The 18,954-nt window shown below is 59.0% G+C and overlaps 1 protein-coding gene across 3 annotated transcripts in view; it reads right to left on the bottom strand.

Annotated features, from left to right (window-relative positions):
* BEGAIN (brain enriched guanylate kinase associated) overlaps positions 1-18,031 on the bottom strand; it is a 50,317-nt gene extending 32,286 nt beyond the window's left edge. For all 3 annotated transcript variants that reach the window (XM_050796709.1, XM_050796712.1, XM_050796714.1), the window contains exon 1: positions 17,828-18,031. In XM_050796709.1, coding sequence (XP_050652666.1) covers positions 17,828-17,869 — 42 coding nt within the window. In that variant the 5' untranslated portion in view covers positions 17,870-18,031. The remainder of the gene's footprint in view (positions 1-17,827) is intronic.
* Positions 18,032-18,954: the final 923 nt, after the last annotated feature.

Genomic DNA, 18,954 nt, shown 5'->3' with positions numbered 1-18,954 from the left:
CCCTCCTGGCTGTGAGCTCCCGGGCAGGAGCCCTGTGTTCTCACCAGGACACCCCCAGCACCCAGCAGGCTTGGCCTGCGCTGAGCCAGAGCAGGGTGGGAGGAGCCGTCCGCTCAGAGGGTCAGACCTGAACCAGGATCAAACCAAACCCAAGAAATCCAAGTGTTCCTCCATCCACCAACAACACCCACTCATTCACTCGCTCTGGGCTAAGTTCTCCAGCAGAGAGGGGACAGCAGACGAAGCAGAGAGGGGACAGCAGACGAAGCAAGCTCTGCTCTCCAGGGGCTAATCAGGAAGACCCCCACCCCCTCCTCTGGTCCTGGGAGGCCACCCTCAGCAGAATGGCCACGATAGTCATAACAATAACGTCTACCGCCCCTTACACATCACAGCGCTCCTCACCACAGCTCTACTGCGAGAGCCTCGGACCTCCCATGCAGGAGCAAAGCTCCGAGAGAGAAGAGGCTTGCTGGAGATCCCGCAGGTGAAGGGGCCCAGCTGCACCTGGACCCCACTGCTCAGGAGACTTTCCCACCCAAAGGCTGTCTCTGGTTGCCTCAATCACTCATGGCAAATGACCTGCCAGGGAGTTTGTCTATAATTAATATGAATGCATTAACATTTAATTTAAAAAATCTAGCATTAATTATTTACATTGAATGTTTCAGCCCTTCTAAAAGGCCTGTATGGGAATTCCCCCCACCCCTAGAAGGGAACTGGGGGGAAAGGCGGGGGAGGTTGCTGAGCTGCCCTGGTTAAGTGGTGGGGGCTGGGCAGGGCAAGAGACAGGCAGGGAACAGGCAGCCCCTACACTTTGCCTATTCCGGAGCCTGAAGCCTGGCTTTGATGCTACTGTGGCTCAAATCCTCTTCTGACCCATTACCTTCGGGCCAACCACAGCCTTCGGGACAACTACTGCCCTCGCCCTTGAAGGCTGTGTCCTCCACGCGGCCCTCTGTGGGAACTCAGTGCAGTCACTGAGTTCACCACCACACCTGACGGGACAGGACTCTGTGTCCCAGCTCTGTGTCCCTGGACCAGCCCAGCACCTGGCAGGGGCGGGGGGACTAAAAAGCGGATTGTGCTTGACGCTCTCCATGCAGGAGTGACGCAGGCATCTTTGTGGGTGGCGAGGGAGGAGACAGCAGGGAAACTTCCCCAGCCAAGGTGCTGTGCCCTCGGGGACAGTCTCCCGTGAGGCTTCTGCACAGGACCAGCACCCCAGGTGCAAGTTTTGATTCAGCCGTTCCTTGACCACAGGACTGGATGATTTTCTGTGAGGCCCTTGCTATGGGTGAGCAAACCGAGGCCAGTGCATGAAGTGGCTTGCTCAAGTCCCCTGAGGTTAGCCGAGGCCTGCCTGATGGGCTGGAGCACTGTGGTGCTGCCTGGGTCTTGGGCCAGTGGGTGGGGGCCATGAGGATGAGTCTGTGGGGTGTCCAGGGTTCCCACTATGAACTGAGGGGGCAGGATCTCCCTCAGGGAGACTGGGAACACAGGGTGCACACTGGATGCTCTCGGGGGACAGTCCTCAGGGCATAGTACTTCCCCACCTCTGGGCGCTGTCCCACCACACTCATACCCACTGCCTCTTCCTGCAACACACCTCTCCCCAATGTCTGCCTTAAGTCCCTACCTCTTTCTGGTGGTCCAGCCCAGCAGCCACCTTTATCTCCTGACCCCTCACAGGAGCCCTGCCTGTTGGCCACTGGCCCCTGCTCTCTCCTCACTCCCACCTGTGGACGTCTGGGTCCTGATGATGTGCCCATCCGTGCATGGGCTGAGCCCTGTGGAGCTCCTGGCTGCCTCCCTCCCACCTCCTACTTCCTTTTCTTACCAGCATCGGGAGGGCTGCCCAGGTCAGAAACATGCCCGTCCACCCTTTCCTCCGCTGCTCTGTTCGCAGGGTGGCCTTGGGCCCGGTCACAGAAATCAGTTCCACTGAAGTGTCACAGCAGCTTTGCTGGATGGGTCTCATCAGCTGTGCATTTACAGTTTATAGGCAGGAGCCTGGGGATCTGGATCTGGGGCCAGGGCCCTCGCTATCCTCCCTGCGGCACCTGGGCACAGACACTGGCACACAGTAGGGCCTCGCCAGACAAGGTTGAGGAGGTGACTCTGTGCCACCTGTCAGGCCTCCATGAGGGGTTTGTCAATACTGACCTGGCCCTGCCTAACCCTCCGACCCCCATGCCCAGCAGCCTCCCCTCGCTAGGCACACACTGGCCACACTGGCTGCCTTGCTGGCCCCAGGCTCACCTGGCCCATCCCCGTCTTAGGGCCTTTGCACTAGTTCCTTGCATCTGGAATGCTCTGCCCTGACTGCACGGCTGGGGCCTGTCTTCCCCGACTACCCGTCTAAAGCATCGGTGGCGCCCTGACAGCAGAGTTCCTCCATTCTGCCGCTGCATCTCCCTGTGTCCAGGGCCTGGCGTGGAGGCCCTGTGGTGAGCAGGTGCTGTTGGCCTGAACGAATGCAGTGCGTCCTAATCCCCAGCCAGAGGCACCTGCTCCCAGCCCTGGACAGCATCGTTCCTGCTCTCACGGCAGGGCCCTCGTCATTCTCACACCATCCGCGTCCCTTCTTCAAGCCTGCCTTTGTGCCAGAGGGCATGGAGCCCCTTGGTACTTGGCACAGTATCTTCGCAGAGCTCTGCCCTGGGAAACCCCTTTGTGGATGCGGGTCAGTCCTGCTGTGGCCCCCATAATGGAGCACATAAATCCTCTGCCGGACCCTCTGGCCTCATTGCACGGCTGCCCACTGTCCCCTAAATCTGGCTGATTTCTGACACCATGAAGAGGAGAGTGAGCCCACCTCTGCAGGGGGCCTGCCAGGTGCTGAGGGCCATGCCAAGGACAGAGGCCTGGGTTCCTGTCCCAGTTCTGCCTCCGACTCAGGCCAGCCCTACCCTCCCTCAGGGCATGGGGCTGGCCTCTCCGACCCCAACCCTGTGCTTGGCCCCCAGAGACTCCTTACACACACGCTGGGCTCCGGCTTCCTGAGTTTCCCTGAATCTTGTTGCCCCTACCCCTCCTTGAGGGGAGGGAATGAGCCTAACATGTGCAGGGCAGAGATGAGGCCTTGGGGGTGGGGCCTCCTCTGCAGCTGTGGGACCTGGGGCAGGGCTCTCAACCTCTCTGATCCTCAGTTACTCATCTAGGAAGGAAAGATGGAAAATCCTTCACTGGGAGCGACAAGGTGGCTGTGTGTAAGGGACCATCCTGGGGACAGGGCTGGGAAAGGGGTGTGGCTGTTCTGAAGAGTCAGCCTTCTAACTGATCACTTGGGGTGGACAGCTTTCTAAGATGTTTTACATGGTACCCTGGCTTGTGACATTCATTTGGCAACATTTACTGTGGGCAGAGCCCTGTTCCGGGGGATTCAGCACTGGTCAAACGATGAAATTCTCTGCCGTCACTGTGCTGATATTCTCATGCAGGGAGACACCTCAAGAGAGGAATCAGTAAACCATCCCTCCCACCCTGTGTGTTCGATGGGGATATGTGTACAGAGAACGATGGGAGGCAGGGTGGGGCAGGGAAGAGGTGCAGTGATGAACACGGAGGTCCAGATGAAGTGAGCTGAGCCCAGGAGCAGATGAATCCCAGGGGATCGCTGGAGGAGGGGCGGGTGAGTCCTGGGGCAGCAGGACGGGGTGGAGGGGGCGGGGGATGGAGGTGGTGGGGCGGGGAGCTTCCGGAGGAGGGGCGGGTGAGTCCTGGGGCAGCAGGACGGGGTGGAGGGGGCGGGGGATGGAGGTGGTGGGGCGGGGGATGGAGTTGGTGGGGCGGGGAGCTTCCGGAGGAGGGGCAGGTGAGTCCTGGGGCAGCAGGGCGTGGGGGGCGGGGGGGCGGGGGGGTGGAGGTAGTGGAGCGGGGAGCTTCCGGAGGAGGGGCGGGTGAGTTCCCAGGGAACCACCAGAAGAGGGGCGGGTGAGTCCTGGGAAGTCACTGGAGGAGCAGCCCTGGGGCTGCGTCTGGTGAGTTTGGGAAGCATCCCCGTCACCAGTGGGAAGGAGCGGTTGGGGTGCGGGGCCTTGTGTGCCCTCATCAGGACCTTGGCTTCTGCCATGAGATGGATGCGAGTCCCTGGAGGGATGAACGGAGGCGTCTCCTTCACACTGCTGTGTGGAGATGGGCAAATGCAGGACCCCAGGGCGTCCAGCCAGGCCCACGGAGCCTGGGGTGGAGGTGGGAGGGATTCTTGGATTCCCAGGCAGTCTAGAAACAGACACAAAGGAAGAGAACCCCTGAGGTGACAGAAGCATTGTGACCTGAGCAGCTGGAGACAGGCGGGGGAACATGGGGGATTCAGGTCTGGTGGTGCCCCTTGGCCATCCCAGGGGAGACACCAAGGGCTGGGAAATGGGCTTGGAGTTCAGGGGAGGCTCCAGGAGACGTGAACCTAAAAGTAGTCAGATCAGAGTGACACTGGGGAGGCCACCGGGGCAGCCACGGTGGAAGGGGACGGGGGCTGGGATGGAGCCTGGGACCCTGCCACTGTTGGGGGTCAGGAGGCAAGCAGGACTAACCAAGGAGACTGGGAAGGGGCAGGTGGGAGATGGGAGGAGAGTCTGCAGTAAGGGTGGGGGTGGTCCTTTGGGGGCTGTCTCAAGGAGGAGAGCGGGATCATCGGTGTCACGGGCTGACCCACAGGTAGGATAAGGATGGAGAGGTGCCTGGGCCTTGTGAACCCCAGGCATCCCCAAGCTGCAGCAGCAAATGAGCCGCGGGCTTTCCTGGCCTTATCCGATCAATGGGAGAGGGAAGAGCGCTTGCCTAGGGTTATCCAGCAAGTTGAGGATCTGAACCCAGGCCCTGGCTTGGGGCTGTCCCCACAGGGGGCCAAGAATGTCCTTTCCCTGGGGAATCCCCGCTCCTGGCCTCAGCTGCAGAGGTGACCCTCTCGCACCTGAGGTCTGGGTCTTGTCTAGGCTCTGTGTGACTTCATACAGGGCCTCCCTTTACCCAGCTGTGCCCTGGTGCTGCCGGGCTAGGCTGGTGACAGCGAACTGGCCTCCCAGAGCTCAATCTGGCCCACCGACATGTTGTATTTGGCCTGCACAAGGCTTTTTTTTTTTTTTTTTTTTTTAAACATTCGAGCCAACATTTAAAAATTGGGAGTTTACATTTTAAAATCCGTATTTTTGGCTTCTACTGAAAATTTTGGAAGATCTGGCAACGTCGGCCCACATTCCCACATGGCAACAGTCAGCTGGGCTGGGAAGCAGCTGCCCCCTCTCCAGGCACCTCGGGGGTCCCCCATTCAAGAGAGGCGCCATCCACATCTGAGCTTTCCCTATCATTGGGAGGCTGAGGCCAGGCGGGCAGAGTGGCTTATTCAGGGTCACTCAGCCAGAAAGTCTCTCAGACAGGATCCAACTGCAGCCTTGGGGACTGGCATTGGGGGTGTTGTCACGACCCCACCCAGGGCTCTGCCCCTGGCCCTGTGCTTCCTGCTCCGTCTTGACTTTTGTTCTCAGATAAACACTGGATTGAGTCATTCACACTAGTATAAATGAGGCTCAGTCCCAAGACTGTGATAACCGGAGGTCCCAGAGACCTTCTACAGCTGCCTCTTGTTTGTTGACCAACGAAGAGGAGGACCAGAGACTCACCCACGGCCACTCAGCCAGGCAGGACAGCACAGGACAGGAATGAAACCCAGGGCTCTCCTGGGGCAGCAGCTTCCTCCCAGAACTGGTTCATGGTGAAGCCCCAGGCTCGGTCTCTCAACAAAGGGTCTGCAGGCTGGTGACCGGAAGCCCGGGATCTGCCTTGCTTCCCCGGAGCTACCCCTCCAGAAAGCATTCTGGGGATAGAGGCTTGTCCAGGCCAGGAAGGTACAGGGCACACAGTGGGTACTCAAATCAACAGACAAGCCCCTGTGAAGGGCTGGCATCACTATCTTTATCACCACTATCATCCCGGCGGCTGAATCCCTACCTTGTGCCAGGGCCCTTCCTCAGTTATCTCTAATGTCCCCATGGAGACACTGGGGGGGGTGTGACTTCAGCCAGGGCACAGCCCAACCAGGACTCTGCTGGACTCAGCTTTCCGGGCCTCAGTGCCTGCTTTATGGAACGAGCCTGACCCTAGGATCCCTTTCACAGGCTTGCTGTATTTGATTTGAGGCTGGAGCTGGGGGGTTCAGAGTTGGCGCCCATCATGAGATACGATCCTGGGGGACTGGTGGGAGAAGGTGGGGTGTAGCAGGAGTTAGGCCTGGAGACCGGGGCCTCTGAGGCCAGGTATGGTCCAGCCCCTCCTGCTGAGGCTGATGCCACCTCTCACTTCAAGGAGTCAAGCTGGGCTCCTGGGTGGGGCCACCCTGGCCAGGCCCCAGGGTGCAGCCTCGCCCCCTGAACATACTGTTGGGCCCCAGCAGGCCCTGAGGCCCCGAGAGATATGTGCAAGAAGCCCTGGGATGGAATCTTCCAGGGCCCAGGCGGCACCAGGACTCCCCTGGGGCTCAGCAGTCCCCAGAGGGCGGTCTGCATGGTAAGCGGAGCCAAGAGCAGCAGAGAAGCGGGGCTCCCAGCTCACCACCCCCTGGAGGAGCAGATGGGGACACAATGCTTATTAGGTGCCTGTGACCATGACTGACTTTTCACTGCTGGGGAAACTGAGGCACAATGAGGCTGGGTGACCTGTCCAGAGTCACACAGAAGGCCACTGACCCTCGAGATGCGCTTCCACCCAGAGCTGCCTGGCCCCAGCTGGCCATGCAGACCTACGGGGAAAGGGCTGGCAGGGCTTCAAATCACCAGAACTTCCCACCCACCGGCCTGTCCCTGGCCATCCCTGGACAGAGCAGGTGACCTGAGGGCCAGCAGCACACAGGTGGCAGAGGTGCAGAGGTGGAGGGCAAAGTGCCTGGGCCCAATCCGGCTCCTCCACCTCCCTCTTCCTCTGTGCACTGGGGACATAATGATGGCGCTGACCTCCTGGAGTTGCGCCCAAGCTGGGGGTCAGAAGCTGAGAACACTAGTCAACGCTCCGTGAGTATCAGTCACCGCACTCAGCCGGGGTTTGTCCCCAGAACAGAACCCCTCCCAGCAGAAAAGCCTTCCTGGGAGGCTACAGGTTGATATCCCACAAACCCAGCCCACCGCCTCTGCCTCCATCCCGTGTTGGGAGAAGGTGGAACTGGGGCACGAGCAACATCCAGGCAGCCCAGGGGTCCTCCCTGGCCCACGGGACACAGATGGTGCAGGGCATGGAAGGTCAGCACCAAGGTGGGGGTGCCAGTCCCTGAGTGAGGTCCCACCTGCCCAATGCTCTGCACAGCTCCGTCCCCAGGACAGCTAAGGAAATCTCACCACATCTTTTGTCTGTCTGTCTGAGGTCAGAGTGCATGTGTGGACGGGGTACGATGAAAGAGCTCTACAGCCCAAGCCAGGACTCCCTGTGTCACCTGGGGCAAGTGGCAGCCCCTCACAACCTCAGTTTCCAACTCCATGTAATGGGGGCAGCTATGAAAGCTCACCTCCCTGCCTGACAAGCCTGTGGGACAGCCTGCCTCATGTGGGGTTGTCTCAGGCTCAAAACTGTAAAAGGATAATCACAGGAAAGCCCGAGGTAAACCACCAAGGCTTTGCCACAGTGGGGAGAGGATTATGATAATTGTTATCATTACTGTTCACGCATGTGCATTCCATACAGAAATAGTCTACCTGCCCCAAAGTCAGAAATTTCACCTTAGAGATTCATTCCTTTGGCAATTAAGGCCTTTCCTATTACAGATATTATAAAAGGGGTGTGGGGAGGGAACTTGGAGCAGGTCAGACAGGACCTGTGGGGAAACGGCACATGAGGAGGGAAGAGACCTCTGGGGTTGAGACTCACCCGACCTGGAGGCCTCCAAGGGGAGGCAGCTCGGCCTCCGCGCTTGCCACTGCCCAAGCAAGGCCCACTAGTTCCCACGGCCTGGCCTGGCCCCACTCTGCTTGCAGCCTCAGCGGCCGCCTCCGAAGAAAGCTGGGAGCTCAGGGCCGGGTCCTTCTCCCCTGGGGCTGCAGCTCCTGCAAGGGCCTCCTGGGCCAGGCCTTGGCCTCGATCCACTGCGGAGGGCTCTGGGCTGCGGCCTCTGGGTACCCTGAAGGCCTCCAGGGTCCCAGGGTCCAGAACCCGCACAGTGACCTCATCCAGGAACCTGGAGAAGGGCAGTCTGGCCTCCCGCCGGCGGCCCAGGCGTGCGAGGGAGCCTGTGACAGCCCGGCTGCCTGTGTTCAGGGACTCTGGGGAGGACGGCCGGACTGGCGACACCTGGGCCATCTCCTGGCTGGGCCGAGCTGCCCAGCTGGGGCAAGATGATTTGCCCTCAGGATTCCGACCTTGGCTGGGGCTTGGCATGTGGCTTCGAAGGTCCTGTCTGTGGGCTTCCTTGATGGCGGCTGCTGCCCTGGGCTCCAGGAGGGAGCTGTAGCTGCCCTGCTTGGGACAGGCAGGGTTAGAGCCCCGTACCTGGGAGCTGGCCCCTGAGAACATCCTCCTGAGTCAGTCCAAGGTCTGGGCTCCCCAAGAGCGCCGTGACCCACTCCTCTCCTCCCATGGGGCTGGGATCCCTGTGCCCTCTTGGGGGCTGTGCCTCCCGTCCTCACAGACCAGGGCAACCAGCCAGATGCCCGCCTGCCCATTGATCCAGTGGCAGGGCCTCACGGCCTCCCACCCCCAAATCGATTCTCACTAAATGGAAGCTGAGCTTCAGGGCTTAGAAAGTGCTAGAGAGGAGAAGGTCATGTCCTGGGCTCTGCCTGGGGAGGTAGCCCGCCCTGAGTGAGCTCCTGTGGTACACAGGACCCTGGACTGGGCCTCCCCCTCTCCTACTCTGACATCTCCTCTGCCAGGTGCAGTCCAGGGTGCAGGGGCACAGAGGACAGGCAGTGGACAGATGGCCACGATGGTCACCATGACAGCGTGAGCACTGGGCCTGAAGCAGGGCAAACTGGAACTGCAGCAAACCAGCAAATGGGAGGGGTCGGCAGAGGCCGCGGGCAGCCCACTGTCCTCCCATGCATCCTTATTACAGAGCCTTCATTCTCTTTTGAGATACAGGGTAGTTAGCTAAAAGACCATCTTTCCTGGGCTCCTATGCAGCCAGGCCAGGAGGTCGCCAATGAACTATAAACAGAAGTTGGGTGTGACTGCTGGCAGAGCTCTGCGAAAAAGATCAGACAGACAACCTGTGTCCTTTTCCCATTCCCCATCCTCCTGCTGCTTCTCTAGAACATGGAAGTGATGGCTGGAGCTGTGGCAGACATTTTGCACCATGAGACAAACTTGTGGCAGAAGCCATGTATAAAAGATGGAGGAGCAGAAAGACAAAAGGAATCTGGATCTCCCATGACCACTGAATCATCACACCAGCCCTGCATCACCTGCCTCTGGTACTGTTTTTTTTTTTTTTTTTTTTGAGACGGAGTTTCATTCTTGTTGCTCAGGCTGGAGTACAATGGCTTGATCTCAGCTCACTGCAACTTCTGCCTCCCAGATTCAAGCAATTCTCCTGCCTCAGCCTCCAAAGTAGCTGAGACTACAGGTCCCTGCTACCACGCCTGGCTAATTTTTGTATTTTTAGTAGAGACAGAGTTTCACCATGTTGGTCAGGCTAGTCTCGAACTCCTGACCTCAGGTGATCCGCCTGCCTTGGCCTCCCGAAGTGCTGGGATTACAGGCATCAGCCACTGTGCCTGGCCTTCCTCTGGTAGTTCTTTAACTTGAAAGAAAAAGAACCCTTGTCTTTAAGCTATGGTTATTTCATCTCTGTTGGTAGCAGCTGTGTGCAATTCTCCAATGATATACAGGGTTAGGGTGAGAAAAAGCGGTTGCTAACACTATGAGCAAGAGCCTTTGGCACATGGAGGCCTGGGGTGTAGTTAGGTGAGAGTGGGCTAGGGGAGATACACTTAGAGAAGGGCTAGAGCCAGACCTGGACCCTCCATCCTTTGTGTGAAGGGAGACACACCTGCCCGCTGCACCCCACGCAGAGATCCTTCCTAGGATGCGGCTTTGGGGTGCTAGAGTGAAGGAAGGCTCTCCAGGGGTGGCAGCCCAGGCCCTTGGCCTGGCACGCATTGCCACCATCCCTGGCCTGGCCTCTGGTGTTGCTTGGAGCGAGGCTGAGGCCCTGCGCGGCATGCTCATAGCTGTACACCCGGGCCCTGTCTGGATGCCTCCATCGGGTGCTGGGGACCCCTGCTTTTCTGAGTTCAGCTGGATGCCCAAGGCACCCGACTGAGTCTGCAAAACTCAGTGCATGGCCTCACCATGGCCTCAGCCACCCAAGACAGGAACAGGGGCTGCTTCGACTCTTTCCTCCCCCTCTTCCCTGTACCCATCCCTGGCCGCCAGGCCCTGGAGATTCAGCCTTTCTCAGGCCTGGCCACCTCCCTGCATCCTCACCATCACTTTGCTGGTACCAGACACCACCACGTCTCACTTGGACACCTGCGAGCATCCCTTCCTGCGGCTCCTGAGTCAATGCAGATCCAGCCCGGCCCATCCCACAAACACGGCCAGTATGACCTTTTAAAATCACAGACCAGGCTGGGCACAGTGGCTCACGCCTAGAATCCCAGCACTTTGGGAGGCTGAGGCAGGCAGATCACCTGACGTCAGGAGTTCGAGACTAGCCTAACCAACATGGTGAAATCCCATCTCTACTTAAAATACAAAAATTAGCTGGGTGTGGTGGCGCCCACCTGTGGTCCTAGCTATTTGGGAGGCAGAAGCAGAAGAATCACTTGAACCCGGGAGGTGGAGGTTGCAGTGAGCTGAGATCATACCACTGCACTCCAGCCTGGGTGACAGGGCAAGACTCCATCTAAAAAATAGATACAGAAATAAATAAATAATAAATAAAATCACAGGCCAGGTGACTAGACAACCTCACACCTTCATACACACTGCAAGGCCCTGACAATTGCTGGTGTCTTCTCTCTCTCTGCTACCCTCCCGCCCTGTGCTCCCCACTGCCAAGGAACGTCTCTCAGGTTCCTGAATGTGCTAAGCTCTACCTGACCTCAGGGACTTTGCACTTGCTTTCCCTCTGCCGGAAACACTCCCACTCTCTCCCTTCCCTCCTTCCCGTCATCTAATTCCCAGCTGACCTTCAGGGTCCCAGTTTCACAGCCTGTCCCCCTCTGTCACTCAGATTAGATCAAGCACCCCTGCGGCAGCCCCTTATAGCCCTGGCCCCGAACTGTAATTAATGTGCTTGCAATTATTTATTATCTGTGTGTGTGTCCCCCCAAAGAATGGAAGTTCCACTGTATCCCCGCTCTTTGCATAGGGCCTGGCACATAGTAGGTGCTCAATACGTAGTTCTTGAATGACTGACTGAATGAATGGCATAGCAGGTTCAGGCTGTCAGTTCACAGACATCCCCAGCCTGGTGTGGGCCTACTCGGACCGGAAACAGGATGAGAATATAGGGGAGGGATCTCAGGTTCTTGGGAGGCCACAGTGTCCTCCTCCCACCCCGTGGTGCCCAACAGTCGCCCCTCTACACCTGAACAGCCCTTCCCCAGCAGCAGTCGTTCAGCCCCTGCCCTATCACCAGTGAGAAAGAGACTTCAAGGCTGGCAGATCCAAGTTCAAATCCCTTCTCCAACACTCCAACAGGCCCACGGGCGAGTCACATCCCCCTCCTCATCTGTCAGGTGGGCATGGGACAGCACTCAGCCCATGGCAGTGCTGGGAAGTGGCGTGAGCAAGGGATTTCAGGACTCACTAGCACTGGGGCTCTGATGTGTCCATTTCACTAGCATCCATGGTTTCAGGAGTGTTCTGGGGGCCCTGGCCAACCAGTCCTCTGAGCTGCTTCCAGAGTTTCAGGCTGCATCAGACAAGTTTCCGTTGTCATAACAACCTGCTGGCTCTCAGGCGCCTGGGCCTGAGGCTCTGAGGATGCTGCCGGCTGCCATGGGCTCAAGGCCTGGGCCGGCTCGCCTACCACCATCCTGGATGACCTCTCCTGGAGCGGCTTCCAGCTCCTGGCACCGTAGCCCCTGCCTCTTGACTCATCTGATTCAGTCCTGCTTCCCAAGCCCCTCCCGCGTGCCAAGCTCCGTGCTGGGCATGCGTCATCACCCCAAATCCCCACCTGCCCCTGTGCAGCACGATGGCCAAAGGCTCTATTTTCTGCTAAAAGGAGCAGAGTCTCAGAAAGGTGCAGTGACCTGTCAGAGATCACATGGCTTGGGCATGGCAGGCCCAGGACGGAACCCCAAAGGTCAGGCACTCACACCCGCTTCCTCTCCAGATGCCCAAGCCCCTCTCCTGCTGCCTGGCACATGCTGCCCCCATGGTCAGAAAGCTGGCTCCTGCCAGCTCTGAGAGAAGGGGCATGAGGCTGCCCACTGCCTGCTGGGACTGGAGCAGGAAGACCAGGCCACAGGATGTTGGGGGGACCCTGCCGTGTGGGCAGGCATGCTGGGCTTCTGCTAACAGTGCCAAACATCACCTTGCTTCATTGTTACAGCAGGCCTGCAAGCTAGGAACAGCTACCCCGCTTCATGGAGGAGGAAACTGGGCTCTGAGGGGCCTCAGGTAAACCCCCATGGCGCGGGCATGCGCCAGGGGCTGTAGCATAGGCCAGCAGGGGTGTGGTCACTTTCACTAACCTTCCCCTTGTCCCAGCACAGAAGTTTTTTTTTTTCTTTCTTTCTTTCTTTCTTTCTTTCCTTTTTTTTTTTTGAGACGAGTCTCACTCTGCTGCCAGGCTAGAGTGCTGCGGTGCGATCTCGGCTCACTGCAAACTCTGACTTCCTGGTTTAAGCGATTCTCCTGCCTCAGCCTCCCAAGTAGGTGGGATTACAGACATGCGCCACCACGCCCAGCTAATTTTTGTGTTTTTAGTAGAGACGGGGTTTCTTCATGTTGGCCAGGATGGTCTTGATCTCCTGACGTTGTGATCGGCCCACCTCAGCCTCCCAAAGTGCTGGGATTACAGGCATGAACCACCGCGCCTGGTCGGAAGTTTCTATTATTATCCCCCTTTTGCAGCTGAGGACACTGAGGCTCTGGGAATCTGCACACTTGTGCTCCTAATCACTTGCCCTGCTGTCCCTGGATTTCCCACGCTGGCCTGAGAATCCCCAAGGGCAGCCATGGTCTTGATGTCTCCAAGTCCCCAGCACCCAAGCACAGGCTGTACCATCGGCACATGAATTCTGCCCCAGCTCTCCTTCCTCAGATAGGACACGTACACAGCTGTCCAGGCCTTCCAGGGAGATCCCTGGGCAAGGGCGCCCCTGCAGGAACCCCAGCTGGCCGCTGACCTTTAGAAGAGGCCTCACTGCTGCTTCCTCATTGCCTGAGTGTGTCTTCCAGGGCAACGCGGGCCTGGAAAGGCCGAATGGCTGTTAGTTTGGGTTGGCTTTTCTCCCACCAAATACTCAAGGTGGGGTCAAGTCTCCGTGTCTGATCAGCCCCCTCCTGACCCTGCGCCTACCTAGTATATGTCTCTGAAGCAGAGGGACATGGGGGTCTGTGAGCAAAACACTGGCATCAGGGAAATCAAGGCACGAGTGACCTGAAGCTCCACCCATTCAACCAACCATCCTCCACCATCCACCCGTGACCGCTCACCCACTTACAGGTGCCATCCACGCACCAACACATCCCTCTATGTCTGTGTCCATCACCCGCTGACAGGCACTCATCTGTCCACTGGTCCTCTCACTCCCGTCTCCATCCATCCGCCCGCCCATCCCTCCATGTGTCTGTCTATTCCTCTGTTACTTGTGTCTCGTATCCATGCATCTATCCATTGCTTTGTATCCATTTGTGCAATGAGCTGCCTTCTCAGGCCTCTATCCACATATCCATCAATATACTCTCATCACCTATCCATGCGCTCTTCCAGTGTCCATTCATTCCTCTATCTATCATTCGTGGACATGTATTCAAGTATTCATCCACCCATCCCAGCATCCAGGCACCACCTGTATCCATTTATGTATCCATCCCTTCATCCATCCATCCAAAGATCCTCCCATCCATTCATCTACCAATCTTGCCTTGTGTATCAGAAGTCTCCCTCTCTCCACCCATGTATCATCCATTGATATTTTGTTCTATCAATCCAGTCCTGTATCCATATCAACTTTTCCATCTGTCCACCCATCCATCCCTATCTTGCTACTTACATCCATCAACCTCTCCTCCCATCCATCTATCCCTCTAGCTTTCTTTTTTTCTTTTTCGTTTTTTGAGATGGAGTCTCACTCTGTTGCCCAGGGGCTGGAGTGCAATGGCATGATCTTGGCTCACTGCAACCTCACCTCTGCCTCCTTGGTTCAAGCAATTCTCCTGTCTCAGTCTCCCAAATGGCTGGAACTACAGGTGCACACCACCACACACAGCTAATTTTTTTGTATTTTTAGTAGAGATGGGGTTTCACCATATTGGTCAGGCTGGTCTTGAACTCCTGACCTCAGGTGGTCCACTCACCTCAGCCTCCCAAAGTGCTGGGATTACAGGCGTGAGCCGCTGCACCCGGCCTATCCCTCTAGCTTTCTACCCATCCATCCGCTGCTCTATCCTGCTAGTGCTTCCCTTCCATACAGCATCATCCACCTATGCGTCCCCTTCATTATGTCCGCGTTGCTTCTCCACCTCATATACCTCTTAATCCCAGCATGCACCCGCTGCGGGATGACCGGGTTTCCATGTCTGGCTTCCCCAGGCAAAGCCCAGGCCTGACTCATCTCCATCCCTGACTTGGGTTCAGGGATTGCCGATTGAACCAACAATTACAATTCCCCCACTTGGCTCAGAGCTGGGCCCTGGCTGATCCCCACCCCAGGCAGACCCCAGAGGCTGTTGTACTGTCCTACAGACTCATGGCCTGCTGAGGCAAGGGCCACTTTTGAATTCCCTTCCTAGCTAGAGGGGAGAGAAGAGCCCCAGCATCTCCTGACTCCTGCCACACTGGCCAGGGTCCATCTCCCAGCAGACTGTGGACTCATGGAGGGCAAGGTCTGTGTCAGACTCACCTAAGCGACCCCAATGAGCAGGGAAGAGTGGGTGCTTAGGGACAGCATGTTAGGTGAGTGTAGAATTCATCCACTTATTCATCATTCATTCACTCCTATAATGATTAAAGCAATAGAGACACCTCTGGCCAGCTTCTCCCACCACAGGCCACAATCTGGTGCCGCTCTTAGGACACAGTAGTCACTCCCCTGACTGTAATGGGTGTTAAGATTCTGATACGGAGCCCTAGAGAGGAGACGGTGAGTCAGCGGCAGAGGAAGAACCAGAACCCAGGGCTGCAGACCTCCGTCCAGGCCTCTCCACTAAGGCTAGTGACCAGCTCTCGGCAGGAGGGGGAGCCAGGAGAGAACCCTGCGGGCTGATTCTAGACCAACATGGCAAGTCCTAGGGTCACCTTCCGATCTGTCCCAGGGATCCTTACCTCCCTTAGGGGGAGCAGCCACACCTCCCCATCACCATGGCCTCCACACTCCAGCAGGGCACAGCCTCTCTAAGTCTTGAGACTTGAACACTCTACACTCTCCCCATCACTTTCAGGCCTTGGGCCAAGCTCTGGTAACACGCCTTGACCCCTTCATCTGTTCAGCAACTACTCAGCCCTTGGGCCCCACCTCCTCTGACCCTGGGTAATGATTTGTGGACTATGTTCAATAGTCATGGACTCATGGGCTGCAGTCAGTCCCTCCCATCCCTCCCTTCCATCCATCCATCCATCCCTCCCTCCCATCCATCCATCCATCCCTCCCTCCCTCCCTCCCTCCCTCCCATCCATCCATCCCTCCCTCCCATCAATCCCTCCCTCTCTCTCATCCATCCATCCATCCATCCATCCCTCTCTCCCATCCATCCATCCATCCATCCCTCCCTCCCTCTCATCCAACCATCATCCATCCATCCATCCATCCATCCATCCATCCATCCCTCTCTCCCATCCATCCATCCATCCCTCCCTCCCTCCCTCTCATCCAACCATTCATCCATCCCTTCCATCCATCCATCCATCCATCCATCCATCCATCCATCCATCCATCCATCCATCTATCCATTCATCCACTCTTCAACATCAGGAGTGCCTGCAGGAGTAGGGAAGCTCCTTCAAAGTGTTGCCGTGGAGATGATGCGTGGAAATGCTGATCCAGGGCCCAGCACATAGCAGGCGTTCCATAAATGGCAGCTATGTGGGCCAGACCCTGTGCCCTAGTCTTGGGAGAGTGGATGGAAGATCATCCAGATTGCTTAGGGCTCATTTCCTCTCCCCGGCCCTGGGATCTGACAGGTGTCCCCCCACTCCACTCCAGCCCATGGAAAACTCATCCTCCAAGCTGAGGTCCTAGGCAGCCCTCCTCCCCACTCAGCTCCCAGGTGCGAACGGTTCCAGGTTTTGACGACAAACGGAACGCGGAGCGTAGGAATCTATAAATATGAGACAAAAGCTGGGGAGGGCCCTGGGCAGCAGCGCAGCCGCCCATCGCCCCGAGCCCGCGTTCCGAGCCCAGGCAGAGCCGCATCTGCCACGGTGCTTGCTTTTCCAAGCCGCCCTGATTATAGTGAGAGTCGGGAAAATTAAGGGTTTGCAGGATGCTGCTGGGGCCCTTGTTGCCGTCTCCCCGCCCTTCGTGTCACAGATGCCAGGCAGAGCCACCCCCAACGGCCACTTGCCTCGGTTGGCAAGACCAAGCCCAGCCTGGCAGGGCTGCACACCACAGTTTGTTAGGGGCTTTTGCCCACAGTCCTCGTGGGAGCCTGGCCCTGGGAGTGGTGGGGGTCGCTGCTGCTCTTGACAGGCAGAGGAACTGGGGCCCAGAGAAGGAAAAGGACCTGTCCATGGCCTCCAGAGAGCCAGAGCACTGGGGCCTCCGACGGAGCGTGGCCGTGGAGACCCCGCCCCACCCATACCCCCAGGACTGGACCCCCAATCTGCACTGGCCCGACCTTGGCCATGCGGACTCTGCACGTGCAATGCTCCCTACCCATCCGGCCCGCTCCCGGGTGCCCACTCTGCTCCCATTCTGCCTGCTCAGGAGACTCCAGCGTGTCGCCCACGCTGTTCCTGCCCTGAGGAAACCACATTGGGGATGGGGTGGGGCACAGATGAGGAAGGAAACACCTCTAAACCAAGCAGGAAGCGGAAACGCTGGGGCAGAAATTCCCATCCAACGTGCTGGGGCTCAGGGAGGGTGAGCGCGCTGGCTGAGCCGCTCTGGGCGAGGCCCTGGCCTCCCTGAGCCTCAGTTTCCTCGCCTGTAAAGGGGCAGGAGGATAGTACCTGCCGCGAGGCACTGAATGGGATGGTGGTGTCCGAGGCTCGTGCGCGCCCACGCGCTGCAAACGCTCAATGAGGCGGCCCCGGGTCCAGCCTCCTTCCGGCTCCCGGGCCTTTCTCCGGCCTCCCGAGCAGGGGCTGGCCCTGCCCCCTGACGCAGGCGGGTCCAGGCCTGCCCGCACCCTCGCCACCCGCCTGGGACAGCGGCGCGTCCCCAGTCCTCCAGCCGCGCCCTGGGTCCCCAGCCCCTCCCTTCCTCCCGCCGCAGGGGCGCGCGTGTCAGGGCGCAAGGACCCCGCGATCGGACCCGGGCGCTCGCGGCGGCGCGCGGAGGCCGGGCATCCCCGCCCCACCCGAGAGTGCCCAGTTCCCAGGAGACCCGGCCCGGCTCCTCCCGGGCCAGTGAAGCCGCCACGGCGGGGGCGCCGCGCGGAGGGGAGCAGGGCGGGGGGCCGGCCACCTCCGGCGCCGAGCAGGGACCGCCCCAGGCGTGGGTGGCGCCCGCCCCGCCTCCGCGCCCGCGCCCGCGCCCTGCCCTCCCGGCTCGCAGGTACTCACCGCCCGGCGCAGCCGGCCCGGCCGGCGACCGCCTGTCCACATGGCCCCGGGGCAGCCGCGCCGCTCACCGCCGCCGCCGCGCTCGGGTCCCGCCGCCGCCGCCGCTACCGCCGCCCCCTCCCCTCCGAGGCCGAGCGCGCCGGGAGCCGGCGCGGCCGGGGCTCCCCCACCCCGCCCGGCTTCCCGCAGGGAGCGCCCGCCCCCCGCCCCCAGCCCGGCTCCCCGCCAGCCCCGGCCCCGCGCAGCCGCGGCTGAGCCCGCACTTCCCCCCGGCAGCGCTCGGCCGGGGCGCACGTGGTGGGCGCAGGGCCGGGCAGGGGCGCGGGGGTGCGGCGTGCGCGGGGGGCGGGCGAGGAATGGCAGAGGGGCAGGGAATGAATGAACCCGCGCGTGCATGAATGGCAGAGTGCATGAATGAATGAGTGCGGTAGAGCCTGCGGGAGGAATGAATAAATGAGGGAACTAATGCACGGGCGCGAAGGTGAGTGACAGAGTGAATGGGCCCTTGAAACCCAGAGGCCGTCAGTAACAACCTGCCCAACCTTTTCATCGGTCCATCCATTCAATCCCTCAACATTTATTAGACGCCTTCTGTGTACCAACCAGCCTCGTTCTAGGCCCCAGGGGGTACAGCAGCCAGAGAAACCAAGCTCCTGCCCTCGCAGAGTCACATTTTACAGATGAGGAAACCCTGGTTCCCAAGGGTGCCGCCTGGCCAAGCTGCCCCTGCTCTGCCCCAGCCCCCAGTCGGTGGCTTTCAGGGCCTTCTTTCTCCCCAGGGAGCTCTCAGGAAGGAAAGGTGGCTTCAGGAGGACCAGTGTTGCCCCCTGCCTCTCCCCCTAGTCTGAAGCATCCCACCGACCTGCCCGGGTAGCGCCCAGGCTGGCTCAGTCCCGCCCTGGTAAAGGTACAGTGTGAATCCTCCGCTTTCCTCCCAGAGCGGGTAAGGGGCAGCCCTGAGGGTGCCAGCTACATGAGGGTCTTCCATCCCAGCCAGGCCAGCAGCAGCCAGCGTGGGAACCCCGGGAGGACCACTGGCAGCCGGGGAGGGTCCTGCATGGTGGAAACAGAGCTGACAAAGCCCGTGTGCTTTGCTCATATCCTCTGTCTGGACCTATGGGCTCATG

This window comes from Macaca thibetana, chromosome 7 (assembly GCF_024542745.1).
Source record: "Macaca thibetana thibetana isolate TM-01 chromosome 7, ASM2454274v1, whole genome shotgun sequence".
Lineage (NCBI taxonomy): Eukaryota > Metazoa > Chordata > Mammalia > Primates > Cercopithecidae > Macaca > Macaca thibetana.
This window is presented reverse-complemented; position numbering and strand designations above follow the sequence as displayed.